General features: G+C 57.7%; 1 protein-coding gene across 4 annotated transcripts in view; it reads right to left on the bottom strand.

The window, feature by feature from the left end:
• Positions 1 to 382: 382 nt before the first annotated feature.
• Positions 383 to 17,454, bottom strand: part of SLC6A2 (solute carrier family 6 member 2) — a 54,528-nt gene continuing 37,456 nt past the window's right edge. For 3 of the 4 annotated variants that reach the window (XM_053915287.1, XM_053915292.1, XM_053915288.2), the window contains 10 exons: positions 9,660 to 9,794; positions 8,007 to 8,110; positions 6,928 to 7,052; positions 6,136 to 6,248; positions 4,814 to 4,942; positions 4,277 to 4,376; positions 3,263 to 3,363; positions 2,649 to 2,816; positions 1,294 to 1,365; positions 383 to 702 (listed from right to left, as the gene is read on the bottom strand). In XM_053915287.1, coding sequence (XP_053771262.1) covers positions 679 to 702; positions 1,294 to 1,365; positions 2,649 to 2,816; positions 3,263 to 3,363; positions 4,277 to 4,376; positions 4,814 to 4,942; positions 6,136 to 6,248; positions 6,928 to 7,052; positions 8,007 to 8,110; positions 9,660 to 9,794 — 1,071 coding nt within the window. In that variant the 3' untranslated portion in view covers positions 383 to 678. The remainder of the gene's footprint in view (positions 703 to 1,293; positions 1,366 to 2,648; positions 2,817 to 3,262; positions 3,364 to 4,276; positions 4,377 to 4,813; positions 4,943 to 6,135; positions 6,249 to 6,927; positions 7,053 to 8,006; positions 8,111 to 9,659; positions 9,795 to 17,454) is intronic. The other variant, XM_053915290.1, reaches the window with a different exon arrangement.

The following is a 17,454-nucleotide window of genomic DNA, read 5'->3' as shown; positions in this document are numbered from 1 at the left end:
GATCAGACCCAGGAGGGCTGGTGGGGGGCCAGGCGTGGGCGTGTCGGACAGGGAGGAACTATGGACACCACCCCAACCCTGCCAGGTGTTTGTTACTGTCTGGTTCGTGGTGGCTGACCGTAGCGACACCCTCCCTCACGCTGGGCGGACCGGGGCTTCTCCCTCGGCCCGAAGCACCAGCAGACGTGGTGGGGAATCCGGCTCCAGCCACGGCCTCAGCTTGGGCTGCCTTTCAAATTGGGTAAGGTGTCCCCAAAACAAGAGGATCGACAGAAGTCTTTTTTTTTCAATTCTCTACTTTTTAAAGTATATTACATCAATTATGCTATTACAGTTGTCCCAATTATTCCCCCTTTGCCCCATCACCCTGTACCCCCTTCCCTCCAGCAATCCCCCCTTAGTTCATGCCCATGGGTCATGTGTAGAAGTTCTTTGGTTCTGTTCCCGCCTGTCCTCTTCTCCCTCGAGGCTCACCGAACGAAGCTCACGGCCCCCGGGCTGGGTGAACAGAAGGTGAAGGAAGACCGGACCACGACATCATTTGGAGCAGGGACAAGAGGAAGGGCATGGGGACGGGCACCTGCCGGGGGGAGGAATCCCTGGACAGCATCCGGGTGGGAGCGAAGCAGACACCTGGGCCTGGACGTTGGCGCGGTGGGCTTCTTCCTTGGGGCCCGGTCAGATGGCCAGCCAGTGTCGCAACTGCGGGGACACGCCAGGCCTTAGTGCCGGGGTGCACGGGCAGGGCCGGAGGGCCCAGGGCCTGCTGTGGAGCACAGTGGAGGCGGAAAGCACCCCTCCCTCCCAAGACCCGGAGGACATGCAGGCGGGGTCCCTGCTGGCCGCGGAGGCTCGAATAGGGCAAAGGAGACTTCCCAACGTCAAACAGCAAGTCTGCAGCAGGGAGCTCACCGGGACCCTCCCCCACCCCCTGCCATGGATGTTTTTAAGAGAGAACAGGTGAGACCCAGGGCAAGATATTACCCATGCGCCCACAGCGCTTCTTGCAAGACAAGAAATCCTCAGCCTCCCTTGGCAACACTCCGTGGTGACTCCAAGTGGGAGGACAGAGCTTAGCAAAGTTGGGGCACTTGGCGTTCCCAGACCAAGGAGCAGAGAAGCCAGTGGGAGCTGGCAGAAGGCAGAGGCTGGCCCCCTGCCCCACTCCTAACACCAGACCCTCCTGAGCTCTGGCCCACTGTACGTGGTCCTGCCTCACGCTCCCAGTGCCCAGCAGGGGGTAGCAAGGGCCCTCTCCACAGCACCCACCCCAGGGCTTTGGGCTGCACCCACCTGGAACTGCCTGACGTTCCTCTGGGCCACCAAGTGGTGCTCATTCTCCGGTGTGATGCCGTAAGCCAGTCTCTGTGGGGGTGGGGGGGATGGGGGAGGCCTCAGCTAGGCCCAGCGGCCCAGGGGGCTGCCCCCAGATAAGGGCCACCTGCTATTTGGGCCTGAAGTCCCACATGGACAGCGGACAAGGTCCATGCAGACACCCTACCGTGGTTGCTGCACTGAGTCGTGCATCCAGGTGCCGTGGGCAGACCCCGGGGGTCCGGAGGGGAAGAGACCCACACGGCCTCCACTCTGGAGGAGCTGGCGGCTCATGGGAGGGGTAGGCATGGAAAAGCCAAACACACGAGCAGGTCTGACCCCACGATGGGAGTCCTCCCAACGTGAGAACAGAAAGCCGGAAGCGGGTCCTGGTTTCTGTGTCTGGGACGAACTCCCAGAACCCGGACCCTCCAGGTGGCCCAGAAGCCCTGGGGCTGGGAATTTCATGGAGCGCCACGAGGAACTGGAGGAGGCGGACACAGCCCTGCCAGGCACCCTTTGCCCTCAGTTCCTGTGAGACTCCCTCCCTCACACCCTCACCTGCGCACCGGGCCCCTTGTGGGAGAGGGAGCATCAGGAAGGCCTGCCTCTGCTGGGCACCTGGCCTGGGCTGTGCTGACCCGCAGGCATGACCCGTGAAGGGAGGAGGGGTGAAATCTGCATCTTGCAAAGGAAGGGTGAAAGGGAACGACCTTCACCACCAGTCAAAAGAGACGGGGCACTTTAACAGCCCGGGAGCAGCACAGACGTCATCTCAGAGTTGGGGCCGCTGTTTCCCAGACACTCGTCCGAGCGCGCAGGAAGGGAGGAAGACATATTTTGCAGACCTCTGGTTTAGGCTGATACCGTTCAGGTTCAGGAAAGAGGCAGGTCCAAGCCTAGCTTGGACCCGGGGAGCTGGGGCATCTGGGGACAGGGCCAGCCTTAGAAGGGGCCCCATGGGGGCACCCTCATCAAGGGGATCCTTAGAGGACCGGGGGGGGGGGCTGAGCACCACCTTCTCACATGCACCCCGGCAGGAGCCACAGTAGGTGCATGCCGTCCTCACGGTGCTTGTGACATGCGACACGGTGTCCCGTAACGTGTTGAATACCTGCCATGTGCAAAGCGCTCTCTTTCCTTCAAGGTCTGTGTGATTGTCCCCAGGTTACAAATGTGGAAATCGAGGTTCACGGTGGGTGCGTCTGACCCTGGGGTCCCTGTCCTGTGTCCCCTCTCACCCCGGCAGCAATGACCCAGAGGTCCCCTCCCAGAAAGAGAATGCCCCTCCCAGGGGGAGAATGCCCCGCGCTCTCCCCCTGGGCCGAGCTCACCTCCCACAGGGAGCCCCGCATGCTCAGGAACTTGTAGGCGATGTAGGCGGGCACCAGCGTCATGGAGGAGAGCGCGATGCCCCAGCCAACCCAGTTGGCCCAGGGCGGGAAGACGTAGTCGTCGTAGGTGAGCTGCTTGAAGTTGATGACGCTCACCACCACCACAAACTGGGGGAGGGGCAGGAGGCAGAGGAAAGAGGGAGGGCAGGGCAGGAGCAGAGGAATGGGGGGTAGGTGAGGGGCAGCCAGCGAGAGGGATTACAGGGGGTGGAGAAAACAGAGAAAGAAGAAAGAATTCAAGAAGCAAATGGTAACAAGAGAGAGGCAGAGAGACACGGGGAGCGAGAAAAGAAGAATGGGGAGGTGACCCTGGAGCTGGGCAGAGTGGTGGCACACAGCTGCCCGGGGGCCTGGCCCAGGCTGCAGCCCCTGCTGGCGTGGAAGTCCGCCACCCGATCCACAGGCCTGAGCGGCCCACCGTCCTGTCCGCATGGCCAGGACTCTGCACCCTGGAGCCTCCTCCCCTAAGAAGCAAACGTGCCCACCCCACCCCCACCCCGGACACAGCCTCCCCCCACCTCGGGGCCCAGGGCACCACGACCCACACCACGCACCAGGAGGAAGGCGGGGCTGATAAACTTCCAGCACAGTCTCCAGTACAGGCCCGGCTTGAACCCCATCATCTGCTGGATGTCGTTGCTGAACCTGTCCACACCTGTGCACACACAGGGACACTCCTGTCACCGCAGCCCTGCAGAGCCGGGCGGAGAGCTGGGCGGAGAGCTGGGCGGAGAGGCACGACGGGATGCCCCAGCACTTACTCCTGGGGCTGAGCCCTTGGCTGGGGCAGAGCAAGGGAGAAGACACATTCACAGACAGTACCACAGCCGGGCTACCTCAATTCACTTTCCAGAGGGAGACAGGCTCAGGGAGGGGAGGGGACTTGCCCCAGGTCAGACGGCCAGGTCAGCCTGACTCCAAAGCCTGGCTTCCCCTCTGGTTCATGCTCAGTGAGGCCATGGAGACTGGGCTTTCTCTGGCTTCAGTCTGGTGGAAGGGCCCTGGCTGCACTGTGATCTCTTTGTGACTTGTAGCAAAGACCGGGAACAGGACTCACTTGGTATGACAGGGAATCAACAGTGGCAACACACTGACACTTGGTAACACATTACACCCGCTCAGCTGCAGAGAAAGCTTCCCAGACAAAACACAGGACTTCCGGGTACACGTGAATTTCAAACAGACGATGGAGAGCATCTTAGTTTAAGCGTGGGCCATGTGATATTCGGGACACATGTGTCCTGAAACAAGTATGCGCTGTTTGTCTGAGATTCAGGTGCAACTGGGCACCTTGTCTTCTGTTTGCTGAACCTTCCGCCCTGCTTCAGAGTGAATTACATGCCTGGGGAGTGGCAGCCTCTTCAAGTCCCTCTTTAAAAGCTGACGCCGGGTGCCTCTGCGGCCCCCGCCTCAGGGGGTGCAGTTCTCACTGGGATGAGCTGAGGGCTGGGGGGGCTTCTCCTGGCAAGGAACCGGCCAGACACAGAAGCCCCTTTGCGCTCCAGGTGAAAAGTGCCCAGGAACATGGGGGCTGAGGAGCTTCCACATGGGCAGGGCACAGCACGTACCGTAAAACCAGGAGACGCCGATGGCCTCCATGAGCACAGCAAACAGGATGGAGGTGCCCGCCGCGAACGTGTCCAGCAGGGTCAGCACGTATATCCCGCCCTGGCGTGGAGGGAGAAAGCTGAGTCCATCTTGGCTGGAAGTGGCCACCAAGTTACATCCATCACGACAAACCCGTCCCCTGTCCCCTGTCCCCTGTCCCACTGGCTCAGAATCCAGTTTGAGAACCTGGGTGACAGGGTTTGGGGGCTACTGTGATGATGTCGCATGTGTGTGTCCTGACAGAGGCCTTCTGGAGTCACAGGGTCTGAGGGTGTCAAAGGGATTTTGCTGCCTCTGACACCAAGACTGGCTGGAGAGCCCCAGGCTCAGAGGTGGGAGATGACAATGGAGTGTGACCCTAGGGGATCGGGCCACAGGGTTGAGGATATCGGGGCCTCCCGGAGCTCACCCAGCCTTGCCCATACCAGCTCCAACCAGATTGAAAAGCACCCACCCCCTTCGGGCAGGAGGTGACCTGGACTGCTGTCCTTCCTCACCTTGGTGATGCAAAACAGGGCCAGTAGGAAGGTCCCAAAGGTGACGCCGAATGTGAACAGTTTCCGGTGTCGCTTCAGGACCTGGAAGTCGTCAGCCAGGCCCGTGATGACGGCCTCCATGCCTCCCATCTGGGGGGAACCAGGCAGGGTGGGTGCAGGAAGGGGGGTGCCCTGTGCCTCAGGCTCTGGCTCTGGCCGCCCCCTTGCTGTCAGGGGACTCACATACCGACTGCCTCGCCTCTCTGGAGACATCGGCCAGTATTGCCTGCCTCCCCAGCCTCTCACCCTCTCAACCAAAATTGGGACTCAGAAACCACATGGGGAAGAGGGGGTCAGAGTTACCTGTCCCCCCTGATCAACAGGCACCTGTCCCCTGCCCCCTCACTCAGCCTCAGTGGGGTCAGGTGAGCCTGCAGGAGTGTGAAAGGCATAGCGTACCCAACACCCAGGAAACGTGTTGTCACGTGAGCAGGGCCTCCTGGAAACAGCCGCCAAAGGGGAGCTTTGGGTGCTGGGGACTCCAGGCAGCAGCTTCCGACAAGGACTGTGGCTGCTTTCCTCACTATCCCGAGTGTGGAAGGGTCACATAGCCCACAGCTCTGGGCTAATTTATTGTTTATGGCCTCATATGAGTAATCGTCATGTGTTTGCTTATGTGACACCCTGAGCCTGGGACGGCAGACAAGTAGCATACAGGTCCCCCCTTCCAGTCAGACATGGGCGTGACCCTGCCCTTGGCAGGCTTTGCTCAGCAAAATCAGGGTCCCCTCTTAAGAGCCTGGAAGCAGCCTCGGACCCTTCTGCACACCCTGCTCCCGGCAGCTCCACCCACTGCTGAGGCAGCAAGAGGAAAGCCCTCTGCCAGCCCTACCCTAAACTTTCAGGCATGGTGTCCTGAAGGTGGACAGACAGAGAGAAAGAGGCCAGGCAATCTAATCTTACAGATGGGTCAGCTTCAGGTTCTAAGATGCAAATGAGGTTGGGAGGGCTTTGGTTGATGGCATAATAGGGGGAAGAGCGCCCAGCTGGAGGAGAGGTGCTCCATGCCCTCTCTGATTTCAGTTCCCGTCTGCCAGAGGAGAGCGCTGGGCTGGCTGATCTGCGGTCCCTCCGGTGTGGAGTGGATTTCCACGGTGCCACTGGGTTTCTCTTGGGTCCTGCCTGTGGCTTATATCTTGCCTTTTTGAGTGAGAACTCACTTCCTGATTTGCATTCAAATAGGGCTTTCTGGAAAGGACTACTAATTAGGGGTTTGAATGGCAGGGACTTGAGGCTGAGCTGTAGGGGGGAGTGGGGGGTGTGTCCTGAGCGGGGTCACTCACTGAGCTGTCGATCCCCAGGGCCAGGAGCATGATAAAGAACACCACAGCCCAGAACGTGGACCCCGACAGGGTGGAGATGGCTTCTGGGTACAGGATGAAGACCAGACCAGCTCCTGGAAGAAACATCAAGGGACTGGCTGGGACTCTCGGTAGGAGCGGCAGGTGGGAGGAGGGCCTTGTGAGGCTCCATTGGCCTCAGGCCAGCCTGTGGCTCTGGGTCAGTGAAAAACCAAGGATCTGAAGATGACAGACAAGCCCCTGTGCCGAGGGAGGTGGGCCTCCTCCGGCCAGACCAGAGAGCGGTGCTGCATCTGGGTAGCTGCAGGCCACGGGCTGCGAACCCTCCTCCTGGACCCCACGGGGGTCCCCTCCCCAGGTCTCAGCTTCTTTGTGGCCACAAGAACACCGGAAACAGTGGGGATGGACACAGGCTCCACGGTTGGACTGGTCAGCTGGGGGACCTTGGGCTGCTTAGCCCGTCTCAGAGCTCTCATGGTTGAAGTGGGTCTGTTCACTCTCACCCGCGAGAGCTGAGTGAAGGCACATCAATGCACAGCCCAGGGGTGAAGCCGAGTGGACTCTCAGCCGGACTCAGAGGAAGGCGCTGCTACGTCGCAGGGCCCAGGACTGCCCGGAATTCCCGCCACGGACCCAGAGTGCATCCATCCCACGGCCGTTTGGAAAGCTTGCGGTCTGGCGCTCAGTCCCACCACTGCTACAGAGCTGCACGACCTTGAATGAGGCGGGTTGCTCAGCCCCCTCATCCTCACGGGGCTAGGTCTGCCCACCCACCTTCAGTGGCGACATCCTCGATGTTGACCTTGTGTTCGTGGGCCATGTAACCAAGGATGGAGAAGATGGCAAAGCCAGAGATGAAGCTGGTGACACAGTTGATGGTGCTGGTGAGCAGGGCATCCCTGGGGGAAAGAGTCAGTTAGTTCACGTCGCAGGACTCTCCCCACCCCTGCTCGTCGACCCCTGGACCACCTAGGGACCCCGCAGCCTCACACGCCTCCGATCTCCTCGCTGCCCCGGGCCGAGGCCCCACCATCATGAGGCAAGTGCCTGCAGCTGCACGAAGTGGGGGCACAGCTACCGGGGCAGTGCTCTCTAGACCAGGGTCTGACACCAAATTCTTGCCGGGGAACAGAGTTGCTGGTGCCCTCCTCAACCCACTTTCTGTGGCTCCCCACTGTCCCTCGGCTTCTCAGCGGGCCACCAAGAGCCTTGCTCAGGTGCCCCAACCTCCCTTCTGGGCTTGTTTTCCATCCAAGCAAACCAGGGAGGTAAATCACCTCCCTGGCCCTGCTTAGGCTATTCCCCGCCATGTCTGCCACCCACTGCGTCTGCCTGGCACAGCCCTCACCACCCTCCAAAGCCCACCTCCAGCTCACCTCCAGGCTTCTGCTGATCCCCCTGCCACCCCCCGGGGCTGATCACCCCCTTTCCTCACTCTTCCTATAGCCTTCCCCGCTGTAGGCATCGTCCTACTCTGTTTTGTACCAGAGGGGTTGTGATTCTGTCTTGGGCCTTTGAGAGAGGGACAGATGGAAACCCAGTCTGCGCCCACATGCAGACTCTGCTGTCCCGTGCAGACTTCCGTCTGCTCTGCTGACCCCTCGCCACTCATGCAACCAGCGGACATTCCATCCTAGCCTGCCTGGGTGCTGGATGGACAGACAGACGGTGCGGTCTGCTCGGAGAGCCACGCCGTGTCCCTGTGTCCAGCTGCCCATCCCTTGTCCCAGACTGGAGCGTGCTCCCCCCTCCCTGCCTGGGCCGGCGCCCGGGACAGAGTAGGGGGCCCAGTGGTGCCCGTGGCGGGGGGGATGGGGGGGTTGGCCCAGCACCACCTGGGGTCAGGGCCTCACCGGTAGCAGTTGTTGTCGAATTTGTTGTAGCTGGCGAAGGCGATCAGGACTCCAAACCCAGCCCCCAGCGAGAAGAATATCTGTGTTGCCGCGTCAATCCAGACCTGAGACGGGCAGACAGAAGCCATCACCCTCGGCTGCCTCAAGAAGGGGACTATCTTGCAACTCTGGGAGGGCTGGGACGCCCAGGGACACTCTGCGTGCGACCTGAGGAAACGAGGTCTGAACCAGAGGTGGCAGCAGGCCACTCCCAGCCCCCTGAAGCCTGGACAGAACGGGCCGGACAGAGAGCCCAGGGTCTCCTAGCATCTCCCGGTGCTGGGTGGTCTTGACAGGAACTTTCTGGCTCCACTGATGCCCCGACTGTCTAAGGAAGGCAATAAACTGACGGACCAGGCTGTGTGGGTGAGTGAGGGCTGCGACCCCCCGGGAGTTATGGGGACTGCATTTTCGGGAAGGGATAAGTTTCTAGCAGCTTCGACCAGCCACACAGGGGTGCCTCCTGGGAGCCCACTTATGGGGGTCCACTTATTCTTCCATCTTTTGAGTGATGAAAGCACATGGCCCATAGCCTAGAGATCCGAGCCCCTGTCCGAGCAGCTGGCCTCCTGGTCTGGTCCAGGTCCCCCTCACGTCCCCGCCTGCCAGTTCCCGCATCTGTGTCCCGGGGGTAAATACACCTCGCCCACGCCCACGAAGGGGCCGCCATTAGGATCTGTGAGATTTCTGTCGTTTCCCCACTCACATTCTTCCAGGCTTCCCCTACTCTGTCGGCACAAGAGAGGCAGCCTGATGGAGGAGGACAGAGCTGCTCCCCGAGACAGCGCCGCAGGGAGGCTTCTGCGCGGCAGAAAGATTCGGCCTGTTCGGACACTCGGGAGGCGGATAGAAGTCCGACCTGCTTTACAGTTTACAAGGCTGATTCTTGCCTGTGCTCTGCTATCTTTCTGGCAGCCACTAAGGCAATAGGTTTTTCTCTTGGTGGCTGGGCTATAACCCCGTGGCATGTTGCTACGTCCTAACTTGGGGAGCTGCATCGGGGGAGGGGTCCCACCCGGTCCCATGTGGCCAGAATCGCTGTGATGGACACTGCAGGGGAGTTGTCACTGAGGTGGGGCTGAGGGAGGAGGTGAGGTCACAGCCACAGTTTGAAGAGGCTCAAGGCTTTGGTCCCTCTGAGACTGTGCTCCCAGCCTCACCCCCCTGCTTTGGGCTCCACTCCAATTTCACCCTCTTCGTTGTCATCTGTGACCCTGGCCAGGACGCAGAGCTGGAGGGGGTGATGGGAGAGGCAGTCAGCAGGCCCAGGTCTCCCTCTGGCTGATGAGGACAGTGGCAAGGACCAGCATTGGGGACCTCAGAGTGGAAATAAGGCTGGGCTGGCCGGGGTAGGTTGGGGGCCCACGATACAGGACAGAGGTAAAACCCAGGACAGAGCATTGCTTCCCTTGAAAAGAGGGGTCTACAAAGGCCACCGAAAGGAACCACACAATCCCAGACTATCGGAGCTGGACGGGGCAAATCAAATCAGCATCGGTCCAGTCGAGAAGTGTCAGCAAGTTTGGGGCAGAGCCGGGACCAGATTTCCTACCGCTGCCTGCCCCGAGAGCCCTCCTTGCCCCTGGTGCTCGGGTAGGGGTCACTTGCACGGACCGTGGCCTCCTTCAGGCGGTAGAAGTCGATGTGCAGGTAGGCGTTGATGCCGTTGGAGGCGCCTGGCAGTGTGAGGCCATGAACCAGGAGCACGAAAAGCACGAAGTAAGGCAGCGTGGCCGTGATCCACACCACCTGCCAGGGAACAAGGCCACCTTGAGGGCACCTCCCGCACCCCCCCCTCCCCCCGGCTCTGCCCCAGGGGGTTGGGCAGGCCCTCCCCTCCCACCTCCCTTCACCCAGTGCACAGCTCGCTCCGTCTCTAGGCCAGGCCTGGCCGGAATCCAGCAGAGAGTGAGCAGGGGTGGGCCGCACCCCAGGGCCACTCACAGGTGAGTGGGGAGTTAGCCACCCTAGGCACAGAGCTTCCACCAGGGCCAAGGGTATGAGGACAATGACCAGATTCTCGCAGCACCTGCCACCTCCTCCTCCACAAGTTGCCTCTCCTGGCCCCTTCAAGTTGCCCAGGAGGAACTAAGCACACCCACCTTTCCACCCTGCCCCCTCCCTCCATTGCTCCACTCTCCCTCTTCTCTACCCTCATTGAAGCACACCCTGCTAAGCTCATTGCCGGAAGAGGGACGTGGCTGGGCAGAAAGCAGAGCTCTGGCCCTCCTCCATCAGAACGGGGGTATTTCAGGGGCATAAAGTCCCAGAAACCCTGAAAGAAAGAGATGCTCCCAGACTAAGAAGACACCCTCTTCCCCACTCTGCCCCAGGTAGAGGGACAGAGAAGGGAGGCGGGAAGAGGTGGGCTGTGTAGGCTTCCTTGCTGTTCCTTCTCACCCTTGACGACATGCTGAAATATGCCAGGGGAAGTTACAGATAAAAATGTCCAAGTTCACACCCCATTCTTGAAGTCTCTGGTTTAACTGGTGTGGGCTGGGGCCTGCACTTCAGGACGCTTTAAAAGCTCCCCCTGCTGATGTAAACGTGCAGCCAAGGTTAGAGTCACAGCTACAGGCAGAGGCGGCCACGGACAGACGCAGAAGGCAGACTGGGCCCCCAGCAGAAGTGTGCTCAGGGCTGGCACGACCTGACACAAGGAAGACTCCACCGAGGCACTAGAGGACATGTGACTGAAGGACCAGATGGCCCACCTCTCAAAGCCCGGACACCAGACAGCCCCCAGAATCTTTACACATGGGTAGGGAGAAAACAGAGGCCCTGAATCATGCCTGAGGGTGAAGTTCTTTGCCAGCCTAGAGAGATATGGGCCCTCCACAAAAACTGAGAGGTAGGGAGTGAAGTCATCTGCTTCCCATAACTATGTTTCCAGGCTGGTGTCTAGCCTCCTCGTCTGTCTTTCCCACCAGGCCATGGGCATATTAGAACAAAATGCCCATAGTTTTCAAACTTGTCTCCAGCACGTGGCACACATGGATGCTTAAAAAAAAAATGTTTGTTGGATGGGTGGAGGAATGGTTGATAAATAGGGTGGTTGATAGATGGACAGGTGGGTAAATGAATGGATAGATGGTTGGATGAATAGGTAATTGAATGGTTGAGTGGATGGTTGGGTGGATGGATGGATGGATGGATAGATGGATGGGTGGGTAGGTGGATGGGTGGATGGATGGATGGATGGATGGATGGATGGATGGATGGATAGATGGATGGATAGATGGATGATTGAATGTTTAGGTGGATGGGTGGATGGATGGGTGGATGGATGGATGGATGGATGGATGGATGGATGGATGATTGAATGGTTAGGTGGATGGGTGGATGGATGGGTGGATGGATGGATAGATGGATGGGTGGGTGGATGGATAGATGGATGGATGGATGGATGGATGGATGGATGGATAGTTGGATGGGTGGGTGGGTGGATGGATGGATGATTGAATGGTTAGGTGGATGGATGGATGGATAGATGGATGGTTGGATATATAATTAGGTAGATGGTTAAATGGATAGATGAATGATTAGTTGAGTACATGGTTGAGTGGGTAGCTAGATGGGCAAGTGGGTCAGTGATAAATCAGAAGGTTGGTGGATGATTAAATTAGTCAAAGCATCAATGAAAGAATAAGTGAATAAGTGAACAAGTGAATCAGGGAGTAATTAAATGTATCAGTGGTCAGTCGTATCTTCTGAGGGAATCAGTAGAGGAATCAGGCTGCTCTGTTCCATGGTATCCAATTGCTCCTCCATCCCTCCCTTGTTACATGGCGAGTAGGGGATGTGGTGCATATACAGGCTTTTGATTTCTGTTTTCTTCCAGGGGTGTAGGAACAAAGCAGACAAGGCAGACACATTTCCAAAAACAAACGAGGTGGAAAACATGCCTTAGCAAGTGAAGTCCTTGCATCTGGACAGCCTCACATTAATCCTTGATTTATTCCCCCAAGCTGGGACAAATGGCACTCCTTCATGACAGGCACAAGGAGGAGCCCTCGGACACCCTCGCTAGGTCCTGTCTGCCATGTTCCCCTCTAACTCATGTCACCAGCTGTGGGCCTACCACCTCTCTACCCATTAGGACACAGCACCCCCTGGCTGGACTCGAAGGACTCTCCCAAGGGGTCAGGAGAAGGCCCTGCCCTGGCCGTGCCTGAGGCTCCAGCATGGAATCTGTTTCCCCAAGAGCACACCAGGGCACGACAGAGCTGACCCTGTCTGCAATCAACCATCAAGAAGGGAGTTTGCGCCGTCCCTGCACAGGTGTTCAAAGTAAGCCACCTGAGGCTCGTTAGAGTTCTCAGCATTGAGGGCAGGAGAGAGTTCCGCTGCCCTTGTGTGGAAGGGGAGGCGCTTGGGCCCTTGGCCAATGGCTTGCTCACGCTTACGTGCGCCCTGGTTGTGCACTGGGTGGAGAGACAGGACCTGAGGGCTATGTCAGCTGCACCCCAGGCTTCTCTGCTACCATATTTTCAGCGTGCAGTGAATCTCCGGCCTTGAGAAGCCAGACTCGGTCCATCTTTGAGAATGAGATGAGAGGAACAACGGGGAGCCTGCTGCTTCTGACAAGTGCCATCAGTCCTCAAGGGAAGACACTGCTTTCTGTCACCGCAAGTCCAACTTCTTCTCCACCTCATGTTTCTGTGGGTGCGGGTTAGAATTTGCATGGTTCCAGGGTGCCAAATGCAATGGCTGATGACCCCGAAGCGGAAGAGTGAGGCTCCGGCAAAGGGAGAGCTTTCTAATGGACAGAACTCTCTAAAGGGGAAAGGAGCTGCCCAGGGAGGCAGTGAGCTCCCTGTCCTTGCAGGCATGCAAGCCTTGCTCAGATCCAGGCATGAGGCAAAGGACTCGGTCAAGGGGAGGCCCCTGGACCAGCAGCATCTGCAGCACCGGAGTTTGTCAGAAATGCAATGCTCGCCCCAGAGAGTCACCCTCTCAAGGAGGGACCCAGGAATCTGAGCTTTAACAAGCCCTCCACGTGATTCTCATGAGCATTGAAGACGGAGAAGCCTGGCTGCTAAGCCTGGCTCAAGGCCCTCACACAGGGAGGGCGCAAACTGCCTTCGTGGCACCTCCAGTGATTATAATTTATAATTCTCCGAACTGGGTCTCAGGGACACTTGCACTAACAATGAAGACGTGCTAAGATTTGTGGGGTGAAGGGCACACACTCATGGTACTTAAGAAAATGCTGAGCTGTCCGTGTTTCAGCCCATTCCCCGGTCATGGGCAAATGATGCTGTCCATTACAGCAGGGTCCAGCGGGGTCACGACAGCAAGCCAGGACCAGCCTGCGTCGACAAATTAGTGAGAAGACATGGCTAGACTGATGACTTGAACGCAAAAGGTAACAAAAAGACCTTTCTATTTAAATATTCTAGAAGTCAGGTTTACCTTGAATCAGTCCAGCTTTCTCTGCCCCTGACCCCACCAACTTTACCAGAATTCGAGAAAGTGCTCTGTCTTGTCCCATTTCCTGGAAAGCCCAGAGCCCGGTGGGAAAGGGGCAGTGTGTGGTGGTTGGCCCCGGCCAGTTCTGTTGTCCTGACTTATCTCAGGGCGTAAGGAAGTCCAAGGTTTCTGGAAGTTTGGTTCAACAAGCAGAGCAGCTGGGAGCCTGGGCTGCACCCTCTTGCTGCCCCACAGGAAGTTGCCAGTTTGAAGCCCACTGAGCACAGGCAGGGGGGCTGATGACAGGGCCAAAGAGCGACAAGGGTCGTTACCTGAGCAATTCCCACCTGCCAGCCCTGCCCTGAGGCCCTCTCGCTCCACCCTCTGGGCAGCCCTGGAGGCTGGTGCCATTGATACTTGCTGTCACTTTGCAGGTGAGGACACAAAAGCTTAGGGGGCACCATTAACCTTGGGGGCACCCAGTAAGAAATGATGGTTCCTGGACTTGGATGCAGGTGGTCTGACCACCAGGCCACATGCTTAATCACTCACTCTGCTGTGTACTTGAGACCCAGGTTCAAGTCCTGGCCGTGCTAAAGATTGCTATGAAACCCTTCCCCTCTCTGGGCCCCAGTTTCCCCATTTCTACAAGCAGGAAGGAGCAGATGGCCCCCGAGTATCTCCCAGGGGTCCACAGTAGGTGCTGGCTTACTGGGCTTGCAGTCGCTAAGGGCCAGTTCAGCCAAGGGCTGGGAGATGGGGGAGGTGGGCAGGGCTCCAGGATGGAGAAGGGGCGCACACGCTTGCCAGGCTCCCTGCCTGCTAACTCCTGACTCAGACCTCCACCCTCTACCCTGGGGTGATCCATGGGTCAAGGCCACAGAGTGTGTGGTCTGGGGTAACTCCTTTTCCAGGTTCAGACTGCACCCCGCCCCCTACACCATCCCAGCAGGGGACAGTGGAGTCACACATCTTCCCACCCAGAGCTGCCAGGAAGTGTGAGCATTTGCATTTCATTTCGGGCCTCTCTGTGGCTGTGGAAGCCGCTAAGGAAGCTCCAGCCGCCCCCCCCCCCCCCCCCCCCCCCCGCCCAGTTCCATGGGCAATCTGGAAGACATAAGCAACGCTCTTGTTTTTCTCCTGAGCCAGTTCATAAAAACAATTAGCGACAGGACACAAGAATGTCCTACTCGAAGTCCCTCCCTGTGGACTGGGGGACTTGCGCAAATGTGGGCTGTGGATTCTGTTGACGTGTTTCCACCTGGGGGGTTTCTCTGGTGCCACATTCCTGCCCCGCCTCTCCCGGCTGGCTCAGCCGAAGGCCCCTTTGCCCGGAGGCACTGCATACTCAGCCCCTTCTCTCTTTAGCATCACTCTCCTGGCAGACAACTCAGGCTCTGCTCCGGCCAAGTGCTAAATTGGGTAGGCAGGCTCCACCCCTCTGGCTATGGCTGGCTTTGGGGAACTTACTCTCTGGGTGCAATGTTAGAAGCCTGTGGTGGCCCCACGCCCAGGCCAGCAGGCAGCGGTGGGGCTCCTACACCTTCAGTTCTCACACCTGCAGAGGCCTGGAGAGCCCTGCCCCTGCCCATGCCCAGGGCAGCCCTGCCCCCACTGCCCAGGAGAAGTTCAGAGAGGCTGGCCTGGGCTTCCGCACCTCCCTGCCTTTGCTCAGGCTCCTCTCCTGAAAACCCCCTTCCCTCTACCCTGCCTCCTCCTGCCTCCCTCCTCCCAGACCCAGCCCAGACGCCATCCTCTCCGTGGCCCCTGCAGATCCTCTCAGTCGAAAGAACTTTCTTCCTTCACTAACACAGCCTCTCCCACTTCTATGGCCACGAGGCCGCATGGTACTAAGCACCTCCTGCATTGAGAGAAGACACACATAAACACACTGGCGCTAGGACTAACACAACGTGCACGAGACGGCTTGTGCTTTACCCTCTGTGCAGTGTGCTTGGCTATTGTCTAGCCTGTTTCATTTAGAAAAAGTTGTTCGTGGAGACTGACCAAACTGATTGAACAACAGTTTATCCACATGTCGTATTTGCGCCACAGTGCAGCCCGACTGCCCGATGCGAAATTATCTGCAAGGTAAAGTAAATTTTAAAAAAGCAAGCTATGTAATAGCGTGTGACCATGGATTTTTATTTAATGTTTATCAATAGTTTGTGAGTATTGCTGTCTATTTAAAGGGGGACACACTTACGTCTCTGGATAGAGACTTAAGAAACTAATGCCATTGGCTGACCCACACCTGCTTGTAATACACGTAGACTCTAGAACAATCGAAGAAGGAATCTGTCTTATTTATTTTTGCATCACTAGTACTGGCACCAAGCCTGGCACATAGTAGGTGTCCATAAGTGTTTAATAAGTTGAACTGGATTCAACAGGACGTTTCATAAAGGTCCCCAAACTTATTTACCCACCGGCCCTTCTTCCTACCTTCCCTCATTCATCCTTCGATACATATGTACAGAAGGCCTACCGTGGGCCAGGTGCTGGATGGTGGTGGTGCTACCCTGGTTTCTCTCTACTCCAGAAGTCCTCCCAGCCTTGCATTCTATTGGGGTTCTTTCTCGGGACAGACACTGTGTTGCTAGTGTGCTGGTAGGAAGCACCACTTCCAGCTCTTCTTGAGCGAGTTCACCTCTGCTGGCTATTGGCTCCCTGCCCCCACCTTTGCCTGCAATGGCATGACCAAGAACCCTAGGGGTACCAGAGAGAACCCGGATACACCCTGCTTTCCAAACTCGCCATCTGTCTCACGAAGCGTCTCACAAACTCCTGTCTACCTGATCATGCGAGACGGTCACCTTGTGACCCCAGTGAACCCACCCCAGGGTGGGGTCCCCTCCTACAAGCTTATCCTGGCCACTGGGGCAACACCAACACGATGCAAGCAGAGACTGGAAGGGACACTCGCACATCGGGGCTCGTCTGCTCGGAACACGCACTTGGAACCTGGCTGCCCCAGCCACACGGAGAGGCTACGTGGAAACAGCCCAAAGTGTTCCGGCTGACAGGTCCAGCCAGCTGGCACCAACTGCCATCACGTACACGCTGCCTTGGACATTCCATCCTGTCCAAGCTCCCAGTTCTGTAACCCAGGCATCGCCACACGGAGCGGAAGAACCACCCAGCTGATCCCAGTCAACCCGCAGAATCAGGAGAGAGAAGACAATGGTCGATGTTTTATATCACTACATCTTGGGGTGGCTTGCTGCCCAGCAACAGCTAACCAAAACACTGGAGAGAACAGCGCCCAGCTATACCCTGTTTCATGCAGTCAAGTTCCACGGGGAACCCACCGGGTCCACATGGGGTGGCGTGTTCCTCAGCCAAAGGACCAACAGGAGCCTGAGTCTACTCCACCCCGAGGGGCTGGCTACAGGGGCAGGTGACACTTAGGTTCAGAATGCTAACCCTGGCCAGGCCCTCTTTGGTCATCTGGTCCCTTGCTCCCCTCTCCAGGACACCACGGCCCTTGGGGGCACGCAGCACTGTGACAGAGGAAGCACAAGCCCCCAGGATACACAGATATCTTCTAGAGCATTCTCTTTTACTCAAAAATTCAGACGGGGCAATGATTGGTTTTATAGTGAAGCGATGGTTAGGTTCCTTAGTAGGAGGGAACATTTGCATGCAGTTTTAAGCCAGAATTCAAAATACATGAAACCCATGTCTATAGTTTGCTTTTTGTGGCAGGGGACCAATAGGCTTTTTCCCAAGGCCCTTGGGGTGTCCCATTCCTAAGTCCCTTAAGGGAGCTTTGGTGGAAAAGCACAGGTACCCTGGTCCACTTGTAGCCCCCACATTACTGTTGGGGAGCCCGGGCTCAGGGAAGGGAAGGGGTTTGTCCTCAGTCCCCCAGAGAGACGGTGGAGGAGCTGGGAGCAACCCCAGGCTTTTTGCATCCAGTTCCGCCTTCGCTTTCCACCAGGTGACATTTCCGGCTAGAAAAAACTCACTGTTTGAGGCCGACCTCCCAACGGAC

This window comes from Desmodus rotundus, chromosome 12, assembly GCF_022682495.2.
Source record: "Desmodus rotundus isolate HL8 chromosome 12, HLdesRot8A.1, whole genome shotgun sequence".
Classification (NCBI taxonomy): domain Eukaryota; kingdom Metazoa; phylum Chordata; class Mammalia; order Chiroptera; family Phyllostomidae; genus Desmodus; species Desmodus rotundus.
This window is presented reverse-complemented; position numbering and strand designations above follow the sequence as displayed.